General features: G+C 40.4%; 3 protein-coding genes across 9 annotated transcripts in view; 2 read left to right on the top strand and 1 right to left on the bottom strand.

Moving 5' to 3' along the window:
* Nucleotides 1–14,644, top strand: part of LOC120718815 — a 44,930-nt gene extending 30,286 nt beyond the window's left edge. For 2 of the 4 annotated variants that reach the window (XM_040007525.1, XM_040007526.1), the window contains 9 exons: nucleotides 11,838–11,873; nucleotides 11,980–12,027; nucleotides 12,340–12,387; nucleotides 12,547–12,594; nucleotides 13,434–13,481; nucleotides 13,556–13,733; nucleotides 13,815–13,913; nucleotides 13,999–14,076; nucleotides 14,250–14,644. In XM_040007525.1, the coding sequence (XP_039863459.1) occupies nucleotides 11,838–11,873; nucleotides 11,980–12,027; nucleotides 12,340–12,387; nucleotides 12,547–12,594; nucleotides 13,434–13,481; nucleotides 13,556–13,733; nucleotides 13,815–13,913; nucleotides 13,999–14,076; nucleotides 14,250–14,561 (895 nt within the window). In that variant the 3' untranslated portion in view covers nucleotides 14,562–14,644. Of the gene's footprint in view, nucleotides 1–9,059; nucleotides 9,119–9,356; nucleotides 9,393–11,837; nucleotides 11,874–11,979; nucleotides 12,028–12,339; nucleotides 12,388–12,546; nucleotides 12,595–13,433; nucleotides 13,482–13,555; nucleotides 13,734–13,814; nucleotides 13,914–13,998; nucleotides 14,077–14,249 lie in introns of those variants that run through there. The other 2 variants (XM_040007527.1, XM_040007528.1) reach the window with 2 other exon arrangements.
* LOC120718814 (heat shock 70 kDa protein 12A-like) lies at nucleotides 4,808–8,906 on the bottom strand. Its single transcript, XM_040007524.1, has 4 exons — nucleotides 8,622–8,906; nucleotides 8,072–8,296; nucleotides 7,831–8,002; nucleotides 4,808–6,653 (listed from the first exon to the last, which is right to left on the bottom strand). Exons 1-4 carry the CDS (start codon nucleotides 8,901–8,903, stop codon nucleotides 5,584–5,586), a joined length of 1,749 nt encoding a protein of 582 aa, XP_039863458.1. The 5' UTR covers nucleotides 8,904–8,906; the 3' UTR covers nucleotides 4,808–5,583.
* A 4,289-nt stretch (nucleotides 14,645–18,933) lies between the features above and the next one.
* Nucleotides 18,934–24,053, top strand: LOC120718828 (desmocollin-2-like). Of its 4 annotated transcripts, none has more exons than XM_040007547.1 (14): nucleotides 18,934–19,054; nucleotides 19,191–19,281; nucleotides 19,388–19,596; nucleotides 19,694–19,798; nucleotides 20,053–20,208; nucleotides 20,494–20,635; nucleotides 20,724–20,878; nucleotides 21,001–21,135; nucleotides 21,308–21,493; nucleotides 21,638–21,768; nucleotides 21,837–21,904; nucleotides 22,103–22,218; nucleotides 22,587–22,631; nucleotides 22,739–22,855. In XM_040007547.1, exons 1-13 carry the CDS (start codon nucleotides 19,016–19,018, stop codon nucleotides 22,623–22,625), a joined length of 1,572 nt encoding a protein of 523 aa, XP_039863481.1. In that variant the 5' UTR covers nucleotides 18,934–19,015; the 3' UTR covers nucleotides 22,626–22,631; nucleotides 22,739–22,855. The 4 variants fall into 4 exon arrangements, with proteins under 4 accessions (XP_039863481.1, XP_039863482.1, XP_039863480.1 ...); XM_040007548.1 differs by having other exon boundaries at nucleotides 22,103–22,223; nucleotides 22,739–22,817; XM_040007546.1 differs by lacking the exon at nucleotides 22,587–22,631 and having other exon boundaries at nucleotides 22,739–24,053.
* The last annotated feature ends 478 nt before the right edge of the window (nucleotides 24,054–24,531 follow it).

Genomic DNA, 24,531 nt, shown 5'->3' with positions numbered 1-24,531 from the left:
AATCTAAGATGTCTCTATTTGTTGTTTTGTGATTGTGTGCTAGGATCAGATACTGATGGAAGTCATTGCTTCACTGTTTGTTTTCGCTTTGCTTTACAATGTTTTATAGTGCTGGATGTGTTGAGTAACAGTACAGCTGTCAAAGGAGCTTGCAAAGAAAAGCGTCTGGACTTCTTTAAGTTGCTTGAAGACGTTTCACCTCTCATCCGAGAAGCTTCTTCAGTTCTAAGGTCAAATGGTGGAGAGTCCCAGATATAAACCTAGTGGAAGTAACCCCCCACAGAGGGACAAAAGGACCCCCTGATGATCATCTAATTGCCTGAGCCAAGGTGTGAAACTGGGCGTGGGTCCAAATCAGCCAGAGTTTTGGGTGTGTTCATTGTGAAACCTGGCCCCACCTTATCATGCGAATTCCTGAGATCAGATGGCCCAGGATGTGAGTGGGCGTTAAGGCGTCTGGGAAGGGATCTCAAAACTGGATTATAGATGGCAGAGAGTTGGTGTCGTAAACCCCCGCCTCTGTTCAAAGATGGTCGCTCACAGTGGACATAGATGGCTTCTTTCACTCCTCTTTCAAACCATCTGTCCTCTCTGTCCAAAATGTGAACATTGGCATCCTCGAAAGAGTGTCCTTTATCCTTAAGATGCAGATGGACTGCTGAGTCTTGTCCTGTGGAGGTGGCTCTTCTGTGTTGTGCCATGCGCTTGTGAAGTGGCTGTTTGGTCTCTCCAATGTAGAGGTCTGAGCATTCCTCACTGCACTGTACAGCATACACCACATTGTTAAGTTGGATTCTGGCGTTTTGTCTTTTGGGTGAACCAGTTTCTGTCTGAGCGTGTTGCTGGGTCTAAAATACACTGGGATGTCATGCTTGGAGAAAACTCTCCTGAGTTCAAATCAAATCAAATCAAATCACTTTTATTGTCACATCACATGTGCAGGTACATTGGTACAGCACATGTGAGTGAAATTCTTGTGTGCGAGCTTCACAAGCAACAGAATTGTGCAAAATACAATAATGTAAACAAGCAAAATACAAGAATGGCCAACCTGAAACTAATAAATATGGGACCAGATGCTGCAGAACCTCCTTCCTGATGGAAGTAGTCTGAACAGTTTATGGCTGGGGTGACTGGAGTCCTTGATGATCCTCCCCGCTTTCCTCAGGCACCGCTTCCTGTAGATGTCTTGGAGGGAGGGAAGCTCACCTCCAATTATCCGTTCAGAGCACCGCACTACTCGCTGGAGAGCTTTGCAGTTGTAGGCGGTGCTGTTTCCATACCAGGTGGTGATGCATCCAGTGAGAATGCTCTCAATGGCACAGTGATAGAAGGTCCTGAGGATGCAGGGGCTCATGCCAAATCTTTTCAGTCTCCTGAGAAAGAAGAGGCGCTGCTGCGCCTTCTTCACTGTTTTGTTTGTGTGTACTGACCACGTAAGATCCTCAGCCAGATGTACACCAAGGAACCGGAAGCTGCTCACTCTCTCCACAGCAGCGCCGTTGATGGTGATGGGGGTGTGTACTTCTCTGCACCTCCGGAAGTCCACTATCAACTCCTTTGTCTTTGCGACGTTGAGGGTGAGATGGTTGTCTTGACACCAGTGGGTCAGGGCGCTGACCTCCTCCCTGTAAGCCGTCTCATCACCATTGGTGATAAGACCCACCACTGTAGTGTCGTCCGCAAACTTCACAATGATGTTGGAGTTGTTAGTGGCTGTGCAGTCGTAGGTGTAGAGTGAGTATAGAAGAGGGCTCAGTACACACCCCTGTGGAGCACCAGTGTTCAGTGTGATGGGGGATGAGGTGATGCTGCCCAGTCTGACCACTTGGCGTCTGTCAGACAGGAAGTTAAGGATCCAGCTGCAGAGGGAGCTGCTCGTCCTAGATCCTGCAGTTTCCTGTCCAGCTTCGAGGGAACGATGGTATTGAATGCTGAGCTGTAATCTACAAACAGCATTCTCACATACGTGTCTCTCTTCTCCAGGTGTGACAGGGCAGTGTGTAGTGTCAGGGCTATGGCATCATCAGTGGACCTGTTGTGGCGGTATGCGAACTGTAGAGGGTCCAGTGAGTCAGAGCAGATGAAGTCCCTGACCAGCTTCTCGAAGCATTTGCTTACGATGGGGGTCAGGGCTACAGGTCGCCAGTCGTTCAATGAGGAGATGGTGGAGGATTTGGGTACAGGGACGATGGTGGCCATTTTGAAGCAGGCTGGGACTACAGACAGAGAGAGGGAAAGGTTGAAGATGTGCGTGAACACTCCAGCCAGCTGAGCCGCGCATGACTTGAGGACGCGGCCGGGAATCCCGTCCGGACCAGTAGCTTTGCGTGCGTTCACCTTCCTGAAGCACTTCCGCACATCCTCCTCAGACACAGTGTGCGCACTGACGTCATCCGCGTTGCGCACACTGTCCGGTCTCATGGTGTTCGCTGCGTCGAATCTAGCGTAGAATACGTTTAGATCCTCACACAGAGAGGCCGTGGTCTGCGGTGTGCTGGTTTTCCCTCTAAAGTCTGTGATCGTGTTTAGTCCCTGCCACATACTCCGAGGGTTGTCAAACTGTTGCTCCACCCTGTCCCTGTACTCACGTTTGGCTGCTTTGATCGTCTTCCGGAGTTGGTAATGTGCGTGTTTGTAGTCCGATGTGTTCGCGGAGGCAAAGGCGGTGTTCCGTGCCGCCAGTGCCGCGCGAACATCTCCGTTAATCCAGGGTTTTTGATTTGGGAAGGATTTAACTGTTCTGGATGGGACAACATCTTCCACGCATTTCCTGATAAATCCGCAGACTGAGTCTGTGTACTCGTCAATGTCCCTAGCAGCCACGTGAAACATTTCCCAGTCCGCGTGATCGAAACAGTCCCGCAGTGCAGACTCCGATTGGTCCGTCCAACAGTGCACCGCCCTCCGGGTTGGAGCTTCCTGTTTCAGCTTCTGCCTGTAGGCGGGCAGGAGCAGGATGGAGCGGTGATCTGATTGGCCGAATGGGGCGCGGGGGAGGGCTTTGTACGCATCCCGGAAAGAGGTGTAGCAGTGGTCGAGTAGCCGGTCTCCACGAGTGTTAAAATGGATGTGTTGATGGAGTTTGGGTGAGACTTTCTTCAGGTTTCCCTTATTAAAGTCTCCGGCTGTGATAAACGCTGCCTCTGGGTGTGCGGTTTCCTCGCTGCTGATCGCGCTGTACAGTTCCCTGAGTGCTCGGTCAGTGTCGGCTTGTGGGGGAATGTAAACAGCCGTAATAATCACTGCTGCAAATTCCCTCGGTAGCCAGAATGGCCGGCACTTAATCATCAGGTACTCCAGGTCCGGTGAGCAGAAGGATTTGACCGGGTGCACGTTCGCATAATCACACCAGCTGTTGTTGATCATGAAACACACACCACCGCCTCTGCTTTTCCCAGTAAGATCCTGTGACCTGTCCGCGCGATGCACGGAGAACCCCGGTAGTTGTATTGCGGAGTCCGGTACCTTGTCCGATAGCCAGGTTTCTGTGAGGCAGATCACACAGCAGTCCCGCATCTCTCGCTGGAATGAGATCCGTGCCCGAAGCTCGCACAGCTTGTTCTCCAGAGACTGCACATTAGCCAGTAATAAACTGGGTAACGGTGGTCTATTAGTGCGCCGTCTCAGTCGAACCAGAACGCCAGATCTTCTCCCTCTGCGTCGGCGTTTGCGGCGTTTGCGGCGTTTGCGTTTCTCTGATACACCGGCTACATAGGGGATGACAATGTTGTTGCGTCTGTCCTTCTTATCCCTCCCTCGCTGGTGTCTGGTCTTCTTTTCTGTGCCTCTTTGCTGACTTTAAGAACGCCCATTTAGGATAGCCGCACGTTTTGAGTGCTTCCTTTACATGTGTGTGTTCCTTCTTTTTTCCTTCAGGCTTAGAGGGAACATGTTCTGCCCGGTGGTGTAGGGTCCTAATTACTCCAAGTAATTTTGGGTCAAAATCAAGACACAAGAAGTGGAATCCTTCACTGCGCACATTAACGCTGTGGATAAAAACATCAAGTTCACCAGGGAAGACACAAAGGAAAACTGTTTGCCATTCCTGGACTGCGCCGTGCACATTGAAGAGAACGGCAAACTCAACATCGAAGTTTACCGGAAGCCCACACACACGGACCAGTACCTCCTCTTTGACTCCCATCACCCTTTGGAACACAAAGTTGGAGTAATTAGGACCCTACCCTGGTCTTTCTATATTACTCCGATAGAATTTCCTCTGTTTTTTGGCTCCAACTCTAACGGCCAATTGAAGTGATTAGGTTCCAAAACGTGCAATAACTACCCTTTTAGATGAAAATGATGTTGACTCTGGAAAAATTACTCTCTCCATTTTCCTGTGTACAGTTTTATATTTTTTGTAATGTCATGATGTGTTAGAAAATGTGATGTGTTGGTCATTTTGTCATGGAATGACAAAAATGTGTGTATTTTTAATGTTTACAAAATTAACCAGGAAATTAGTTTGCTATTGTTACTGGAGGTAGATGAAGACCTTCATCCTCCAACTCCAATAAAGGTGAATGCGATGAGTCCACAGGTTTTGATTTCCTTACAGTAGGGGTCCCGAATCCCACAAGGGCCAGTGTCCTGCAGGTTTTAGATGTGTCCTTAATCCATCACAGCTGATTTAAATGGATAAATTAGCTTGTCAACATGTCTTGAAGTTCTCCAGAGGCCTGGGAATTAACTAATCATGTGATTCAGGTGTGTTGACCCAGATCTGAAACCTGCAGGGACACCAGCACTCGTGGACTGGGATTGGGGACCCCTGTCTTACAGGAAGAAACAGGTTTATATCGTAAAAAAAAATAAAATATTTTATTGAACAATGGCTTTAAAACAACATATGAAAGCCCTTTATTGAGGTCAAACAAGCATCAATAGGTGTTGTACAGGCTCATTAGGATACAGGGTCTAGTTATTATTAGCTATTAGCAATGAACGATGATAGTAGTAACTGTGTACCTTCCAATGGGAAAAACCTTTTAACACTCATGTTGGAAGAAAAAACATCAACATTTTAGGATATTTCTTTTCCAGATTTGATGAATCCCCGAATTATCATTCAAATTACAATTAATAAAGTAATGCTACAAATAACTTCAAAGTAACATTTTCAAAACTTTCTTCTATATGATTTCGGTAAAATTATTTAAGAATTGTTCACTGAAAAAGCCCTGGATAGATCATAAAACATATAAACAGGAATTATACACTAATGAAAATATTTTAAATTATATATTTTGAAGGATTAAAATTTCTGCAATGTCTTTGGACTTTAAGGCACAGGTTAGAATTTTTATGAAGAAAAGAAACAAAGAAATTAAAATTCCAGGTGTATTAAAATTGGATTGGATTATACAAAAGTTTTATTCATAAAGTTTAACGGTAATAAAAAAAAAAAGCAACATAACCACAATGTAACTTCACATTGGTTCTCATCCGATTTCATAAGAAGAAGGATGTTTTCAATACTTCCGTGACTAAAGATAAACTGCTAGAGTACCTATTATAACTTAAGGATAGCAGTGGCTCTAACAACAATGTATCTATTTGTTTGCCTGATGTTTCATGAATTCACTTCTGCCACACGTTGTTTCTGAATGATTTTATTGATTTAGCCATAAAATCAAGGTCAATTTTAACTGTGGAACCTGAATCTACATCTATGGCTGTGGCCGTCATTTCTGTGGCACCAAACTTGATTTGTAGTTTGATTTCACGATTCATGCCGCGTGCTGTGACAGGTGACTCAAGAATAATAGAACCAATTTTCTCTACTCCCCACTCATCCACATACATTAGTCCTTGGATATTTCTCTCTGTGCGATAAAATGCAAAGGTAATTGCTGTCTGATCTCTTTCTACTGGAGTGAAGCTGTGCTCACTGGTTTTATCCCAGCCCACTTCCTCATTTTCCCTCACCAGTACACAGAAAATACCATCACACCACTCGCCCTCTTTGTTTGTGTATCTCTTGTCTGTTCTATGCTTGGATGCATCAAACCTACGAGACAAAGAAACCCCGTAAGTAAAGGCACTTATTCGAGATGCCACCAATGCTGGGTTTCTTCCAAACATCACAGCTCCTTTCATGATTGCTTCTTGAGGATGAGAAGGACACAGAACTTTACACTGATCACTAAACTGATTGGTAATATGCTGACGCAGAATCAGGCTTTGAGCGTAGCCCCCCAATAACAGAATGTACTTAATGGTGAAACCTTTCTTCAGGATTTCTCTGAGACTCTTGGTGATGCCATTCAGACTCTCAGCAAAGAAAGATCGTACTTTCTCTTTTGAGATTTTGATGGCTCCTTGATTCCAGGAAACACCTCTCAGCGATTCAAAAAACTTTTCCATTTTCTGCTTTTCTTTTGCCATTTCACCCAGGTTATATTGGCAGCTGATGTCCACATCATCATCATACTCTTTTAAAACTGAGATATCATACATCATCTTCTGCAGCTCTCCTGGATGCTCTTTTTCATATTCATCCCACAAACTATCACTGAAGATTTCTCTGAGAAACTCTTTGAATTTGTTATCCACAGTTTGTCCCCCAAAATCATTTCCTGAGGCCTTGTGCAGCTCTTTCAGGGCTCCTCCCCCCAGGACTTCATGAACAGTGATGTCAATGGTTCCACCTGCAAAACACAGGAATTAATTAAAAGTGACAAGTGATAACATCTATACCAGGGGTTGGAAACCTTTCTGAATCTGTGGCAAGATCTGAGAACTGCTGTTCACAAATGCTGTCCATCTAATCTGACTGAGCTGGAGTTGTTTTGCAAAGAAGAATGAGCAAGAATTTCAGTCTCTAGATGTGCAAAGCTGGTAGAGACATACCCTAAAAGACTGGCAGCTGTAATTGCAACAGAGAGAGAGAGAGAAAGAGAGAAAGACCAGAAAAAGAGAGAGAGTGTTTTGAGATGTGATAGATTTGTGATGTTTAGCGTTTGTAGTGTGTAGTTAAATTTGTTGACTTGTGTAGTTAGTGTGTAGCGTGGATAGTTTTGTGTTATGTGTCAGAACAATGAGGCGACTGCTGATTACACCTGCTACTGTCAGTCCTGTAGGTATCAGGCTGTGATGTTCTCCTTTATAGTGGACAGAAATTGTTTTTTTTTGGAGTGGCACAAATAATTTGTGTGGCATCTTATTGAATCCAGAGCTGATTGTTCTGCAAATAGTTTGAAATGGTTATTTAAAAAGGGGGTAAATGTAAACGGCCGCAAATAACTTTGTTGTTTGCAAAACTGATGCATATGGTTTTAAAATTGACAATTTATATTTGCATTAAAAGTTGTGAAATATGATTCAATAAAAATGTTTGTGGTTATAAACAGTACTTTTTCTACTCCGATTTTCTGTTTTTTGTCTGATTTTAGATCAACTGTGTTAATACAGTATGTCAAAATGAAACTGTAAAAACAAACACTAACAAACACAAAACTCAAACACGTGAGGTTGTGCTGAAAAGAATGATTCCTTAGTTTGACTTCCCTGTAATTGATTCCATAAGTTTTGGAGCAATATAAATTTAGTTATCTGGTATCAATTCTGACTAACACCGCTCGATTCAATGTTTTAAATGGGAGTCCTGAATGGTTTTAGTTTCATCCTCCCAGGCTAACATAAATAAATATCCAAAAAACTACATTATGTGGGAGAGGTGTTCTGTCTAAATAATCTTCATCTTATTAATGATACATTGATAAACTTAAATTTTCTGAATTCCTGTAAACTTTGACAAAAACAACATTGTGTGAGTAAAATGTAAAAGTAAAAAAAATTGCACTTTGAAATGAAAACATAGAGTACCTCCACAGTCCACCACAATGTATTGTGTTCCTGAAGCCTGTTCGAATGTGACTTCACTGTTATTCTCTGTTTTATAACCATCAGCTGGCAGCTTCTTACACCAGACTGAGGCTGCTTCTGGTTCCAGTGCAATAACCAGTCTGTCTTCCTTGCCTGTGGTAACAATCCCTGCCTATAAATCAAAGGTAAATAAATTTTTCACTTTAAGCAGTACAGTTGATCTGTTTATTGTCTTTATTACCTGTGTCGCAGCTTCTCTCATGAACTGTTTTGCTGAAGGATCCCAGATGGCAGGTACAGTCACCACCCAGGTGAAGTCAGAGGCTATGAACTGCTTCCCACCAGCATTTTCTGAGATGAACTTCAGAGCGTCCTCCTTCAGGTGTCTCAGAGCTTCTGTGAACACCTTCAGTGCCTTCATTGACCGTCCATTTGCAGCTTCAATTGTCACATCACTATTAACTTTCTATGATGGCAGACTGGATATTAGTTAATAGGTTTGTAACTTCCTATGTGAGAGTCTAAATCAAACAGCAATTTACAGAGATTTAAAATCTTTTTCAAAAATGACTAGCCAAAAGATGATATTTATGTTTAAAATTGATGTATTTATGTTTATGTTCTTGTGGCTATCATCTTACATTATATCACAATTAATAAGGTTGATCAGGAAAATGCAAGAGCTAAAAGTATTTAACTATACTGTAATCATCTATAACACACTCAGCACAACGCAGAAAGTGTTAAACCATAATATAAGATTATTGATATAATCAGATTTTTACACTTACTTTGCCATAGAGGGACATCTTGAAGCATTCAAAGAAGAATTTCTTTCTGGCTTCATCACCTCGTGTTCTAAAATAAGCTGACTGGGCTTCATAACCAAAGCTGAGAAATTTTTCATGCTCATCAAAAAGGATGCAGGTCGGAGTCTTTGGGGTCCTCAGTGAAACCTGTTGACCCCAGTACTTTAAACGAGGTTCAATTTCTGCTTCTCTTTTTGTCAGACTGAAAGCATATCCACTGTATGCAGTGCCAAAGTCTATCGCTATGATGTATGAGTTATCCATTGTGGAAACTGTGCTGAACAGCAACAGTTACAGAGTATTTATGAACAAACCAGGGGGCGGACCTCACTGAACTCCACAGACCAGGGGGTGGAGTTCAGTGAACTCCACCCCCTGGTCTGTTGAGTTCAGTGTAACAGTCGTACTTGTGTCAGACTGGAAAAAGATTTTCATTAAACAAGACAAGACACCACGATGAGTACTCAAAAGATCCGCAGGTAAATACTTTATATCAACCTGTGTCACTGCATAAACTGTCAGATTTAAATGTTTATACAAGTTAAAAGTATATAAACATGAAAATGACTGAATGTAATTTAAAGTTTTGTTCATCAGTTTTCCTTAGTTTGAAATGATATGATGAGTATGTAGTCCATAGCTTAGGTTTAGTATTTTTCCTCTCTGGACATCTGCCTAGATATCTGTGATATCCCTGTTTCTTTACCTTCAAATTAGAGATCGGAATCAATCAGCAGCTCCACAGGAGCTGAGGTAAGGATTCGCTCTTTTTAATATTATTTGATGTTTCTGATCAGGAATTTTAAAAAATTGCTTCATTTACCTGGTTTCCACAGCTGAACATAGGATAGACTGTATGAATTATACTATATTTTGCTATGTGATTATCTCATCATAAGATTTTATTTAAAAAAAACAAACAAAAAAAAAAAAAAGCTCAATAAACCTTACTCTGAAATTAATGCTTATAATTTTTTTATGTAAAATTAATATTTTTGGGCATGAATATTTCTTCATAATTCTGGAATACAATTTCCTAATACACCAGATAGTAACACAAACAGCAGAAGTGGCCATTTAGCATACAGGCCAACACAGACATGTAATCACATACTTAATATATTTTGGTAGTTTATTGTCATTGAAGAGTTTTGTAGAACATCACTCATTATTTCTGGTGAGTTCAGGTTTATGTTTACTGAATTTTGTACATGTTTTTTTGTACATATTTTCTATGCTGCAGATTTCAAATGGGGTGGCAAAATCAAAACCTTTTTTTTTTAAACTCACGTGTCAGGTTAAATCAGTCGTGTGATTTGGAGGTGCAGCGTTTCTGTGGACCCCAGAGGGTTAATAACACTCACATTCATTCCATTTCCAGAGTGTAACAACCAACCACATGTGAAATCTGAAATTCCCACGATGTTGTTCAAAATGTGCTCTGGCACAATCATAAGCATCGCTTGCTACTGAAAACAAGGCTGAACCATTAGTTGTGTGTGTGTGTGTGTGTGTGTGTGTGTGTGTGTGTGTGTGTGTGTGTGTGTGTGTGGGAGGGGGGGAACACTGTGCAATATATATTTAGTTTTAACATTTATATTCACTGTTAACTGTGAATCCTCTCAAAGTGTTAATGCTATCTTATTTTAATAAACAACACTGTACACTGCCTTCACGACACGTGACCATGTGAAGCTAGACAGCCAGTGAACAAAATAGATGAGATCTCTACACAAGGCTTGCTTTTCGTGATTTTAATGAAGATCTTTTTAAGCCTTTTCCTCTCTCGAGTCTTCCGGGGTGCGGGGGGCCCTCGGGCCTCTGGGCCTGCGGCTCGGTTCACTCTGGCACAGCTGGCTGCCGGCTGAGCCGGCAGGAACGCCGGTACAGCCCACTCTAGCTTCTGCTCGGTGGCTACTGGGTGACCCCTCGTCTGGGGATCCTCAGCCCTTCCCATGAGGGTGGAGAGATGGATGAGATCCACCCCTGAAACCTGACAATATTGATTTTTAAACTTAGTTTTACTGGTTTCAGTAAGTAAAAGAAAAGAAACATTCCAAAAATCCAGACCTGTGTTATTGAGCATCAGGAAGTGTGGTCTAAGGAGCTTGGAAAGAAAAGCGTCTGGACTTCTTGAGTTGTTTGAAGACGTTTCACCTCTCATCCGAGAAGCTTCTTCAGTTCTAGGGGTCCAAATGGTGGAGAGTCCCAGATTTAAACCCAGTGGGAGTTTCCCCCCAAAGAGGGACAAAGGACCCCCTGATGATCCTCTACCTAATCACATGAGCCAAGGTGTGAATGCGGGTGTGGGTCCTAATCAGCCAGGGTTTCGGGTGAGCTCATTGTGAAACCCTATCATGTGATTTCCTGAGGTCAGATGGCCCAGGATGTAAATGGGCGTTAAGGCGTCTGGGAAGGGATCTCAAAAAAGGATTATAGATGGCAGACAGTTGGTGTTGTAAACCACCGCCTCTGTTCAAAGATGGTTTGATGATACATACAGGTTATACATACATTATACTGCTACTGTTCTATTGAAATTTTAAACGAATATCCTCATATGTGGATCTCATTTTTCTTAGAAACATAAAATAGGTAAAAAAAAAATCTGGAAATTCTTGGTTTTTACATTCATCGGGTCCCAATATGCCCAAATATCAAAGAGAAATTAAAAATGCATGCCGTGGAGGAGTCTGGGTCTTAGGAGGTTAAAGAAATATCCAGGTAACAAAACCAAAGGGTGGGGGATCATTACATATGGAGAGTTCATGTCAATATGCTAGAGAACAACACATTCTTCCTAGGAGTGTGTATTGCAGCAAATTCATCACAAGGTTGTGCAACAAACCCAGGAACTCTACAGGCCACAGTGAGCAGGTTAAAGGTTAACATTAATGACATCACAATTAGAAAAAGACTGAACAAGCACGGCTGCTTGTAAGGATTGCAAGAGAAATCCTCTTCTATATAAAATAACATAACTAAATGGCTTAGGTTTGCAAATCTAGGGGTGAACAAAGTACAAGACTTGATAAATCACATCACTGCAGGTTACTGCTGCTAAAGTTTGTTCTACAAGCTGCTGAATCCGGTGGTGGACTTGTACACAAAACTGTAGATACAGATGTATTTCTAACCAAGGGGCTGAGTGAATATATTGTATATTGTGAATAACCTCTCTATGATGTTTTCAAACAGTTTGGCTGAGATGGGAGAAAAACTTTGTGAGGCAAAGTAAACATTCTTTTTTTCCTCATATTTCACAAGTGCCTGAAGTTTCTCATTTCCTCTTTTTATTTCATCCTGTTTTATCTGTTCATGCTTTATATTTGTCTCACAGTACGGTGGTGAAACGTCATGAGGAGGAACTGAATTCAGTCAAAGAGAGGTACTGTTGGTATAATCTGGTGAAATATCACATAACATATTTGCACTTACATTGTTAAAGTATTAAACTGTGAAATTTTGCAGTCTTTTGCAGAGTGGTGTGACTGATCAATAACTTTGCAATATTGCTTATTAACAGTGGCCTACAAAAACAACAAAATTGATTTGAAAGACAAATGTAGAATTTAAACAGTTAGTGTTGGTTTCTATATGTTTGGCATTATGTTTAAAATTGTTGATCTGTTATTGTTTAATGATGAATTTGTGATCTGATGTGTTTTAACAGATTAATCTGTTTACTTTTTTTAAATAGTTTGACGGAGGTGAACACATTTTACCAATTGAGCCTCAGAAAAGCAGGGTAATTATATTTCTGCAATATTTATAGACACCCATGAAACAGTATTTGTATCCACTGTCAATCAACACACACACACACACACACACACACACACACACACACACACACACACACACACACATATATATATATATATATATATTTGATTTGTTTTAACAGTTTGGCTGCAATGGAACAGTTTTATAAAGAGAAACTCCAAGAAGAAAGGTAAACGCATTTCAATGCATAAAAGACTTAAAAGTGTTTCAAATCCACATCCAGGCTGTGGTGACAGTCAACTTTTATTATTTTATTTATGATTTTATTAACAGACAACAATCTTGGCACAGAGATACATTAACGTAATAACTTAATGTTAGAGCACGACAATGTGTCGTATCTAGGTATTCATGTTCATAACGTATTATTAAATGTGTTACCTGTATGACTACTTGCTGCCTTTAAATTTGATTTTCCCCAGTTTTCATCTTTAAGGAACTCCTCTGTTGGTGTGGCTGTATGCTTGTGAACAAAGAATTAGTTTGGTGGATGTATTCTTATTTTTAAATTCAAAATAGCTTCTTTGGCAACTAAGGAATTCAAAAGTCATGACAAATTATTAATTCATCATTTTCAGATGATACAGGAAATTTGAACCACCTGGGGAACCAAAAATACCCAATACGGCAATCGTGGCTCAAGAGTTGGGTGTTTGTCTTGTAATCGGAAGATTGCCGGTTCGAGTCCCGGCTCAGACAGTCTCGGTCGTTGTGTCCTTGGGCAAGACACTTCACCTACTGCCTACTGGTGATGGCCAAAGGGGCCGATGGCGCGATATGGCAGTCTCGCTTCTGTCAATCTGCCCCAGGGCAGCTGTGGCTACAATCGTAGCTTGCCTTCACCAGTGTGTGAATGTGAGAGCGAATGAATGGTGGAATTGTAAAGTGCTTTGAGGGGTCCCGAAAAGCGCTATATAAATGCAATCCATTATTATTTATATATATCCAATCCTAATCCTAATGTAAACAGAAACAAATCACTTATTTGTACCAAACACTATTCCACAGATCTGCACATAAAGAAACTGAAGAAGAATTGAAATCATTCAAAGACAGGTACTGTACTGAAACGTGGATTTAACACCATCTGGTTTTTTTACAATTTCAACATTATCTATTACTATTACCAGAGTGGCAGGAGAGGTTGACATTGCACTACAGGCCGGGAACTCTGAAAACATGAACAACCCAGTGAATGAAACCAGACTCAAAGAGATGTATAAAGAGCTGAGGAAGGACTGGGCTAGAATCAAGCCTTATCTGCAGAAAGTTCACAGCACCCCAGAGAGAATCAAAGCCTGGATTCAGGTGGGGCATTAGAGTGAGATTATAGTGTAGTATGAACTTTATTCTTATAAAAAATGTTTCTATTCCCTCTGCGAATTATAGCGCAGCTTTCTGTGTGGGACAGGGGATATGGAACAGAAGAAGAAACTGATAGAGTTAGCATTTAACCTAAATGCAGACCACGCTCAAGCATCTCAGAAGGTACTGATGTGTTTGGGATGTGTTAAACATGATCACTGAAGCTTTTGTGATAAAGATCAATGACAGGTTTCATTATTTGTTTCAGGTTCATGAATACACGAACCTAACCCTTCACAACCTTCAGCTTGCTTTTTACCACAGTTTCATAGACACTGCTGCTCAGGTTTGTTGGACATTGCACACATTGTAAATACACTACACTGTGCATTTGTGGGACATGAAACCAAACCCAGGTTATTAAATTGTTTGTTCAATAAGAAACTGTAACTTAAACACAACAGCTCTTGTTTGAATTAAATGTTTGTCATTTAAACTTGAATAATTTCTCAATGGCAGGGGTTCCATGGACAGGAAGGTGAATTCATGAATAACCTCCTCTCGAAGTGCCGCTGGCTGAGCGGTTTATTTGCTTTGAACAACCCTCCTCTTCAGCCTGACTGGATAAATCATCATCCCGGGCAAGATGCTTGGAACATTTTCCCACAAGAGATCACAACTGATTCTGCCATGTCACCCTTCCAGGGCCACTCTGCAAAGGTCCTTAAATGTCTTAGCCCATTACAGCGCATGAACGAGAGTGGAGACCTCTGGAACAATGCAGCAGAACCATGTAGGAGTAAGAGAACTCCAACACAGCTTGTGAAATAAAATGAGTTATTTCTTTTTAATATATCCATGAGAGATCGAAAAGAAGAAAACTGCACTAGTTTTGGGTTTTTATTGACAACATAGACCCTAGAGGCTTCTTCAGTTTTAGAGTAACTGGTAGAAAAATACAGATGATTTACAAAAAAAAAGAAAAAAACATATTGGAGACTTTTCTCTTGGAGGTGGTCCTGAGGGTCGCTGGCCCACTTTTGATAATGAGAGTCATCACATGAACCAAGGAGTGCAAAAAGTCACTGGGACCAAGATGTAAAATGTTAGTAAGACATTGCCCCACCCTACATGAGTTGTTGAAGTGACATGAGGCAAGGGGTGAGTGGAGGTTGAAACACCCGGGTAGGGATCTCAAGACTGCACTGTCGGTGAATGATAGGTGGTGTTATAAGTCATCACCTGCGTTCATCCCTGAACAAAGTAAAGGTCTACAGAATCGGGTTACTTTACACTTTAAAATCAGTTTGGCATATTACATTCTGCAGCATCCATTTTCTCTTGATGCTGTAGCATTTTTATGTTACAGTATGAAGTACTTTTACTTTTATTTTTATGTCTTCAGTAACACTTTGAGGAACCTTGGAGTCATTTTTGACCAGAATATGTTCTTCAAAGCACAATTTGAAATAAATATGTAGATCTGCTTTCTTCCATTTGCACAATATCTCTAAAATGAGAAATGTCCTGTCTCAGAGTGACTCTTAGTTAGTTAGTTATGCTGGAATAGTTGTAGGCTGCTGGGGGATTCCCATGAAGCATTAAGTATTGTTTCTTCAGTCACCTTTCTCACTCACTATGTGTTAATAGACCTCTCTGCATTGAATCATACTTGTTATTAATCTCTGTCTCTCTTCCACAGCATGTCTTTTATCCTGTTTTTCTTCTCTTTCCCCAACCAGTCGCAGCAGATGGCCCCTCCCCTCCCTGAGCCTGGTTCTGCTGGAGGTTTCTTCCTGTTAAAAGAGAGTTTTTCATTCCCACTCTCACGAAAGTGTTTGCTCATAGGCGGTCATATGATTGTTGGGTTTTTCTCTGTATATTTTAATGTAGGGTATACGTTACAATATAAAGTGCCTTCATTGTTGTTGTGATTTGATGCTATATAAAAAATTTTTATTTGAATTTAAACACATGTCCCCTCCGCCATCCTGACACTGCCCTACGAGCGCCCTGCTTCATCTCTCCACTGCAGAAGACCAGAGACCACACCCATGGCAAAAATTTCAGAACATTTTACCCCCGACTGACAGTAATGTGAAAGTACTGCTTTGAAAAAGGTGCATGTTTTATTTCCTTGGCTTATATAAAATTAACATGTTTGACTTGACCATTCTTAGTGTCCTGTGTGTTTTAAAACTTGGGATATCCTTTAACGTAAACCAAGGAAAATGAAGAAAAACACATGTCTGTAAAGGTTCTCAGTCATCCAGGTCATCGTAGTCAAAGGTGCTTGCAAAGAAAAGCGTCTGGACTTCTTTAAGTTGCTTGAAGACGTTTCACCTCTCATCCGAGAAGCTTCTTCAGTTCTAAGGTCAAATGGTGGAGAGTCCCAGATATAAACCTAGTGGGAGTGACCCCCCACAGAGGGAAAAAAGGACCCCCTGATGATCCTCTAATCGCCTGAGCCAAGGTGTGAAACTGGGTGTGGGTCCCAATCAGCCAGAGTTTCGGGTGAGTTCATTGTGAAACCTGGCCCCACCTTATCATGCGAATTCCTATAATCCAGTTTTGAGATCCCTTCCCAGACGCCTTAACGGCCACTCACATCCTGGGCCATCTGATGTCAGGAATTCGCATGATAAGGTGGGGCCAGGTTTCACAATGAACTCAGCTGTAGGATTGCATAGTAGGTTTAACTGGCTCAGTGATGTTTTGTTTATTTTAGCTGGTTACTGCCCTGAAGCCACACTAGTTTGTATCTAAAGTAAATGGAGTGTAGGACTGTGATTACACAGCTCTGTATTGTTTACCATCTTATGATTTACAACAGTTAAACCACAGTAACAACTCAACACTAGTATGGGAGATATGAAGCTACATACACTTTAGAAGAATAAACACATTTTTGACAACTGACATTTTTCCTCTGCAATCAGACTTGTAAATCATCAAACCTATTTTGTAGCACACGAGTCCCTGCAGATGGGCTGTGTACTTTCTGTAGATGCAAAATATTGTGTGCCTCCCTCCATACTTGTTATCTTGATATTCAGAGTAGACAGCTTGGATGTAAGTGACTTCTTACATTCCTTGATTTCAACCTGATTGTCTTAATGTCAGATCTAATGAACTTCCAAAACAGAACTACCTAGATCACTTAAATTACACAATTGAAAGCATATGTGTATTGTTTGTGTATTTATACACAAGCACTCATATATATTCAAATAATTTAAAAAAAAATCTCTGTTTACCTGTTACTACCAAACACAAAATCCGGTCGTTGGTACTTCCTGGCTTGTGTAGCCACTAGGTAATGAAGAAAATATAATCTGATTAAACATTATTCAGCTTTAAACATTGTTCAGCTTTAAAGTTACTGTGCAACTGTGTAATAAAAATGTGCTCACGACTTTGGCCTTGAGAGCGATAAGAAGCGATCGCCTCATCCTGCAGGTGCAAGATATCTGCAAGCGAAGAGGCTAGAACACCCAAGGCCGATTTCCTTTTATGGAGTTGTTTTTCTGCTAGTGCAGCACTTTCCCCCCTCCTGTAAGTTTTAGAGAATATATACCCATCCTCACAGCAAATCTTCGGAATCTCCTGATGTGAGCTGTGTTGAGAGGTTGTCTCTGTCTCAATAAAAGTTCACTGATTCCCCATCTGCCGCAGGTGTCCGGTTGTCTTCATTCTCCGCCAGCCTGGTTAAGTCAATTCCTCCTTAACATCTAAAAGAACCTATTTAATGAAGGAAGACGGGTTCACTTTGTGTTTAATATTATTCTATTGCATGTTGTTGTTTTTTTTTTAATCCTTCAGTAACAAAAGCTCAACACTGCGCCTAGCATCCTGGAGCACTTCTGTTGTGTTTTGTACGTGTTTTGGAGTTTTTACGTGCTTCGAAGTTTGTACGTGCTATGGAGTTTTTAAGTGTTTTGGAGTTTTTACGTGTTTTGGACTTTTTACGTATGGCGTTAGTTTTGTGCCACTATTCTGAGCGCACGTAAAATAAATTGCAGGTGCAAGTGTTGCATTTTGAGGAGAAATTTATTTTGAGCAAAGAAAAGCTGAATTTGAGTGAACAAAATTCATTGCTGTGTGCAAAAAATGTATTTCAGTGTTTGCTATTATCCACATACACACAATAGCAGCCCTTCTCGCTCGATTTTTGCATTTGCGCTCGCTCGCGATGTGTTGCTCCCGCTCTCAACATTTCTGCCTGTGCGCGCTCAACTCTTTCTGTACACCGTTATATTTGTGCCAAAAAAACAGCCAATTACAGACTTGGATGGAAAAAAAATCTGATTGGCTGTTTTGGTCTCCAATCAGCTCGAAATGACAAAATGCAATATCCCAGAATCCATTTCGTCCAAAACGCAAACGAGGCAGCAGCGGAGAAACACAGAGTGGCGGAGTTTGAATTATTACTCTGTCTGGGTCACAAAATAAACTTTTAAGTTATTTTCAAGTGAGAATGTAGCTGTGTAAGCTTCAAATGGCTTTACTGGCAATGAGAAAAGCTATACAACACTGACTTATTTAAAACATTTTCCTAGGAAGTGCATAGTGTTATCATTATTGACTTTCTTTTACGTTTTCCAGGTCGCAATAAGAAAAATTGTTTGTGACAACTGGTTCGGTCTAAGGTTAATTCTTGGTGGGGTTTAAGCAAAATCGTGGTGGTGATACTAGTGCTGGTTTGCTGGTTGGCCACAACTGTGAATCCTGGTAGATGTGTTGCAACAGATTGACAAAAATAAATATTTATTAGTCCTGATGAGCAAAGACCAAGTCATTACTGCACACAAGTCTTGACAAAAAAAGCAGACAGACCAGTATTTCTTCAAATACGTGTACCTGCAGCTGTAGTGTTATAAGAATATTGTTTACACTCTTTATGCACAGATTTATATAAATAATGCTACATGCTTTCATTGTGTGTATTTGTAGCTCTTAAAATCCCGCTAAAGAGTTTTAGCGGTTTAATGTCTTTTAATGTCTTGCAGTAAAATAGACATGTTGCCCCTGCTGGTGGGGAAAACACTTGAATATCTGCAACTTTCAGGGAGGTTTCTCAGCAGACATCAGCGAGCACAGCCCGAAGCTACTTTGCTTGTTTAAAATTCCACTTGGGTGTGCTGTCTGAGAAACGCCTGTGTTTTTACATTTATAGAGAAGTGAAGCAATAGACCACAGAAGAAGCTCTTGAGTTAACACACTTACACTAACCAGACTCCCAACACTTTGACGCAGGACAAAGTCAGTCTTTTTTTTTTCCAATAATGGGGACAATTTTGATTTCCTCCACCTACCTAATGCTGGTAAGTGCTCCTAGTTTGGTTTTAGAGCACTCCTACATGACTGATACATGTTTACTTTCTGTCACTTTTGTCATGCCCAGAAGTATTAAAATATTTAAATGTGACAAGTCAGTTTGAAACTCACTTTCACCTCCAGATCCTGTCCTGTGTGGAGTCGTGCTTTCTGCTGAGATCTCTCTACGTAATTGTACCTGAAATAATTCCACCTGGATACCAAGTAGCAAAAGGTGCCGCTCTGTGTATTTGTGTTATTCCTTCTGTGTGAAAAAGTGTTGTAAGCCAAATGTTTTGTGTTTTATGGCTCTTTTTATCTTTTACTTTCTCGCTTTTCAGTTGAAACCATCAGCTGTGATGCAAAATCAGTGCAGTTAACTGTGAAGGACCCGAGTTTCACAATAAAAAGTGACGGAGCAGTCGTAGCTTTAACGTCTGTCTCAGTGGGAGAAGGAGGACAGACATTTTCTGTGTCTGCTCGGGACAATAGTGGACTCGAAAGAAAGATGGAAGTTCACCTTGTCCGCAGTACAATGCCGAAAAGACACGTAAGGCAACTGCATATTGTGAGTCGTTTATACAGGTCAGCAGGCACAGTCCTTTTTTTTTTTGTCTAACATGTCTGAACTTGTTGGAATGTCACAGCGACGAGGCCAAGGCTCCCTGAACCGCTCTAAAAGACGGGCCTGTCGTTTTCCGACGTCTGTAGTCGAGAATTATGAAGGGAACTATCCAATACTCCTTGAGAAGGTGAATTGAATGCTAAATTTATATACCCCCTTCATTTGATCTGATTCAGGTTACATTCAGCTGACACAAAGTTATTATTTTCTTTGATGTTATGTGTTTGAGCTACAGTACCATATTGTAAACTGCGTACACTTTTGATCTATTTCATGACACTGTGAGCTGAACGAGCCCACAGCAGACTGCTTCATGATAAACACATTATGAATAACAGAATCCTTGTTTTTGTTTATGATTTTATTTGGATTCTCCTGTAGATGGTGTCAGATCCCTCAGCAAGCCATGATATGTACTTTACTATTGAAGGAGAAGGAGTCGATACGTATCCCACTGGAGTGTTCAGTATGGACAGAGACACGGGGGATCTGCTCTTGCTCAAAGCGGTGGATCGTGAGGAGTTCCAGGAATATAATGTGAGTGTGAAGATGATGCTGGTTTAGAAGATTTGTAAAGAGTTCCAATAATGTTCCACAGTCATCTTTAAGGAGTGATTTATCAATCATTCAAATAGCTACAGAGTATTTGTTCCTCTACTGAGCATGTTTGTTTATTTCTTTTTATTTATTTATTTATTTTTTCATTCAAACCTGGAACTGGCACAGTTCACATATGGAGTTTTGTTATGTCCCTGCCTCTCCTTTCTATATTTGTGTGCATTAACCTAGTCAAATGTGTGTGTTTTTTTTCCCTCTATATAGTTTGTAGTGCGTGCTTTTGACAAGCATACTAATGCGGAGCTCAGGTATTTTCCCCTGACAGTGATTGTAGATGATGTCAATGATAATGCTCCAGAGTTCGTAGGTCCTTTACAGCTTACAGTTCCTGAGCACTGTAGTGCAGGTGAGAAAGACAACTTACAGTAATAGTTGATTCTGTGGTATTTGACTTTCAGTGCAGTTGCTCTAAATGATTATGGGTTACAATACAGGGACTGTGGTGGGAGTGGTGAGTGCAACTGACAGAGACCAAATTGGCACCAACCATGTGAAGATTAAATATACACTCGTATCTGGATCAGACATGTTTACCATTCATCCAGAAACAGGTGTCATCACAACAACAACCAACACCCTAGACAGAGAGGTGAGCACTGCCTCTGCATCAGTGATATCTGCGAACTTTAATTGAAAATAGCATTGAAATCGATGATGCAAGTGCTTTACAACATATTTTTATTATACTACTTTGTAACATTTCTTTTCAAGTTAAAAGACAACCATGTGGTGACTGTAAAAATCCAGGATATGAATGGTGCACCAAATGGTCTGTTTGCCACATCGACAGCAACAATTGCTCTGAGTGATATTAATGACAATCCACCAACCTTCATGAAATCATCTGTAAGTGTTTGAAAGAACCGTCAGTTTATAATTTGGCTGAATAACTGAAGTCATATTCATTGATTTTGGGGTTTTTTTTCTACTTATTTCACCAAAATACTTTTTACTGACATAATTAAAGAAATACTAAAGACACCCCCTCTCTTCCCCATCTTCTTGCTCTTTCTTGTAGTATAATGTCACTGTGCAAGAAAATGAAAGTGAAAAACTTTTACTTCGAATTCCTGTTCAAGATAAAGATTCGATAAAAACATCAAACTGGATGTCAAAGTTTGTCATTACCAAAGGAAATGAAAATGGAAATTTCAGGATAGTTACTGACCCCCAAACAAACGAAGGGCTTTTGTACATCTCAAAGGTGAGACTGGCTTCTTATTCAATTCATTATTATCATTTAGTGATGTTGGTGGAAGCATTTTGCATGGATCACATCTAATGCAAAGTCAGCCTATATAAAACTGATTTATATTCATAAACTTACGAATGTCTTTTTTTTTTCCAGCCATTAGATTATGAGAAGACCAACGATGTCCAGCTCCTTATCACTGCACAAAATGTAGCATCACTGAATGGCAGCAGTGCCACGTGGCGGTCCATCCCTGTGAATGTCAATGTTGAAAAAGTGGATGCAGGGTAAGATGGGTATGGTTGTTTCCTTTGTCTGGACTCTTGTAAAATGACTGATACACCTTTTCCTGCAGCTCTGTGTCCTTCGGACTACTGGGAATTATGACTATGCTGTGCCCTGTGGTCCTGCTCCTGATGCTCTGTGAGTCTCCCATTGTGATTAAGTTGTAAGGGTTAGATAGGGGTTCTCTTGTAGTTTGCTCATTGCATATTACGAAGTGAACACTATTGCATACAATAGTGTAGTGTATAATGCTGCTATGCTCATTCTTGTGATGCCTACCACACATAAAAGAACTCTGTGACCTCTGATTTTGAACACGCCTGCTTTTTGTTGCAGTCCTGCTTCTTGCATTTTTCTGTCTAACAAAGAGAGAGAAATTTCAGCTTAATGAACCAGGAAACACAGGAAGAATCCCACTCATATCCAACATAGAGGTCCCAGGGGACAGCGCGGTAAGGTTAGTAATGTGGAAGCACCGTCTCGGCTTACAGTTATTCACAAAGAAACCATATTTGCTTCTTCCCCCCCCTCCTTTGGCTTTATTTGTTATATTGCTGCTTTTGCTTTGATTGATGCAAGTCTCATCAGTCGTCTCCGTTTCGAGACTGACCAAACACTAAATGGTTTATGTTAAGGGTGTAATGATTAATCTTGGCTTGAAAGAAAAACCTCAAGCACCATTGGTCAGCCTGTTGGTGTTGACTTAAGAGGTTTTCTGTATAACAAATGGTCACTATATACATCAGGTAATTTTTATTTTATTTTTTTATGATTACAAACATGAGTTAAATCCCATTTGTAATATCGTCTTTTTCTCTAGGTCTGGATAGTATCCTGTGCAAACCTCAGCATTTCTTAGCTTTTGGTAAAATATATTTTGTCTTTAACTTGTTGGTGATATGTTAGCCCAATGTGCAATATCTGACCGTCAGTAATAACAAGGAATATTAACAAACTGCCTTTGTCTTCTAGAAACGGATCCAAATGGGAACAAAAGGGCAATACGCAGACGATATCATTCACTTCTAAGGTTCAAAGGATGTGGCTGTGTAACTGGCTCTATCAGATGCTGCAGTGATAATAATGAAAACGATAACCGTGACTTTCTGAATACATTCGGATGAAAGTTAAAAACTCTTGCAAAGGTCTGCAGAAAGAAATGAAAACAGTCACTCCAGATTAATGTTGTTTACTTTAAGCTGTAAAAGATGCAGATTGGGTCTGAATGCTTAGCTTGTTTCTGGGGTAAGAATATATATAAAAAAGAACAAGCAGGTGATGCAGGTGTGTATCTGCTATTGTTGTTTTTTGCTTTATTTCTTTGCTGTTATTGTTGTTGTGAGTTTTTTGTTGTTCCTTTGTTTATATTTTTTAATGTTAAAGTGGTTTGGGCTAAAAAGTAAGCAGATGCTGTTAGTTGTGCATACTGTGTGCTGTATGGCTTTAGCAACATTTCCACCACAGGAGCTCCTTACCAAGCAATATTTTGGAGCTTTGTACCTCAAGATCTAAAAAAAAATCATATCTTTATTTTTGGAGGACAGCACCTTCTTACACTTCAGGAGTCTTTGGTGCATGGACGTTTCTTGTTGGAAAGCAATTTCTCATAAAAATCCAGCTGTTTTTGGGCTATACCACATAAATTGTTGATTATCACCAACTTAAATTAATTCAGAAAGCTGTGAAGGGAAATGGAAAAACAAAACAAAAACAAAACTGGTTTTTCTTGCACTCAAGCTATTGGTAAGAGAACATACAAAACCACCTTAAGGGAACCTTTTAGCTCTTAGTTCATGGACTAGAAGTTGTGGTTAATTTGGGTTGAAATTCAGCTACTCGTGTTTGTCTGTATATTAGTTAGTAGCAACTATGGTATGTTTTACTCTTTTTTTATTTAAATCATTGTCTGCAGTAAGAAAGTGCATTTCTTTTTTCGCCTTGTTGCTGGTTTTTATTGTTATTAATTTTCATCTTTGCAGATATATTTGAAGTAAAACAAAAACATAACGAAAGAAAATAACTGCCTAATATTTCACAATATGTAATGTAAAATTAGACCTTCATAATGATCTATTTTGCTCAGTGTTGATTTACTCCTGCTGAATTTCCTAATGGCACAGAAATATTGTGTTACTGTGTTTTATTTCAACTCCCTGACTGTCACATGGGTGCAGGTTATTGAAACATTTCCAACAGTCTCCTGTTACAATCTGCACAAGGGCAGAACTGGAGAGGTAAAGTGTTACTGCCTGAAACTAAATACAACTGGCTGCACAGTGAAAACACAAATTGAGCATTACAATGTGTGTAATGTGCCACTATCTGAACTTAAATTTGTTTTTTGTAACCATTTCCTTTATTGCTTACTTTCAAAAATGCTATTTCCGTGAACAAGATGCTCTAGTGACTCATCGAATGATGCTACTGACCAGCCAATCAGTGGCATGCAGTCTGACGGTGTCACACTTTAGTACTTATTTGGATCACTTGGAAATCTGGCTGAGCATGTACTATAACCTGATTGCAAACCACGCAGAGTTGATCCAAGTAGGTACTAATGGAACAGGGAATTAACTGCCAACATACCGTCATATAGGCACCTACTATAAATTCTGAAATGTGGGAATAAAACATGGAACTTGAACAGGAACTGAAGGAAAAGCTATAAAAGATATTGAAAAGAGACATGCAAGCTGAATGGCTCAATGACTTGGCTTTGTTTTAAAGTTTGAATGGTGTCTGTAGGTCAACGTATGTGGAAGTAA

This window comes from Simochromis diagramma, unplaced genomic scaffold (genome assembly GCF_900408965.1).
Source record: "Simochromis diagramma unplaced genomic scaffold, fSimDia1.1 OVJJ01000664.1, whole genome shotgun sequence".
NCBI lineage: Eukaryota > Metazoa > Chordata > Actinopteri > Cichliformes > Cichlidae > Simochromis > Simochromis diagramma.
This window is presented reverse-complemented; position numbering and strand designations above follow the sequence as displayed.

Bases quoted from the DNA above. Each gene is read 5' to 3' on its own strand.
- LOC120718828 (XM_040007545.1), top strand. From the start codon at position 19,016: ATGGGGACAATTTTGATTTCCTCCACCTACCTAATGCTG. The intron at 19,055-19,190 runs GTAAGTGCTCCT...TTTCACCTCCAG, and splicing joins CCTCCACCTACCTAATGCTG to ATCCTGTCCTGTGTGGAGTC. The intron at 21,769-21,836 runs GTAAGATGGGTA...CTTTTCCTGCAG, and splicing joins GTTGAAAAAGTGGATGCAGG to CTCTGTGTCCTTCGGACTAC.
- LOC120718814 (XM_040007524.1), bottom strand. From the start codon at position 8,903: ATGGATAACTCATACATCATAGCGATAGACTTTGGCACTGCATACAGT. The intron at 8,003-8,071 runs GTAATAAAGACA...TTTGATTTATAG, and splicing joins TGAGAGAAGCTGCGACACAG to GCAGGGATTGTTACCACAGG. The intron at 6,654-7,830 runs GTACTCTATGTT...TGTGTTTTGCAG, and splicing joins CATTGTGGTGGACTGTGGAG to GTGGAACCATTGACATCACT.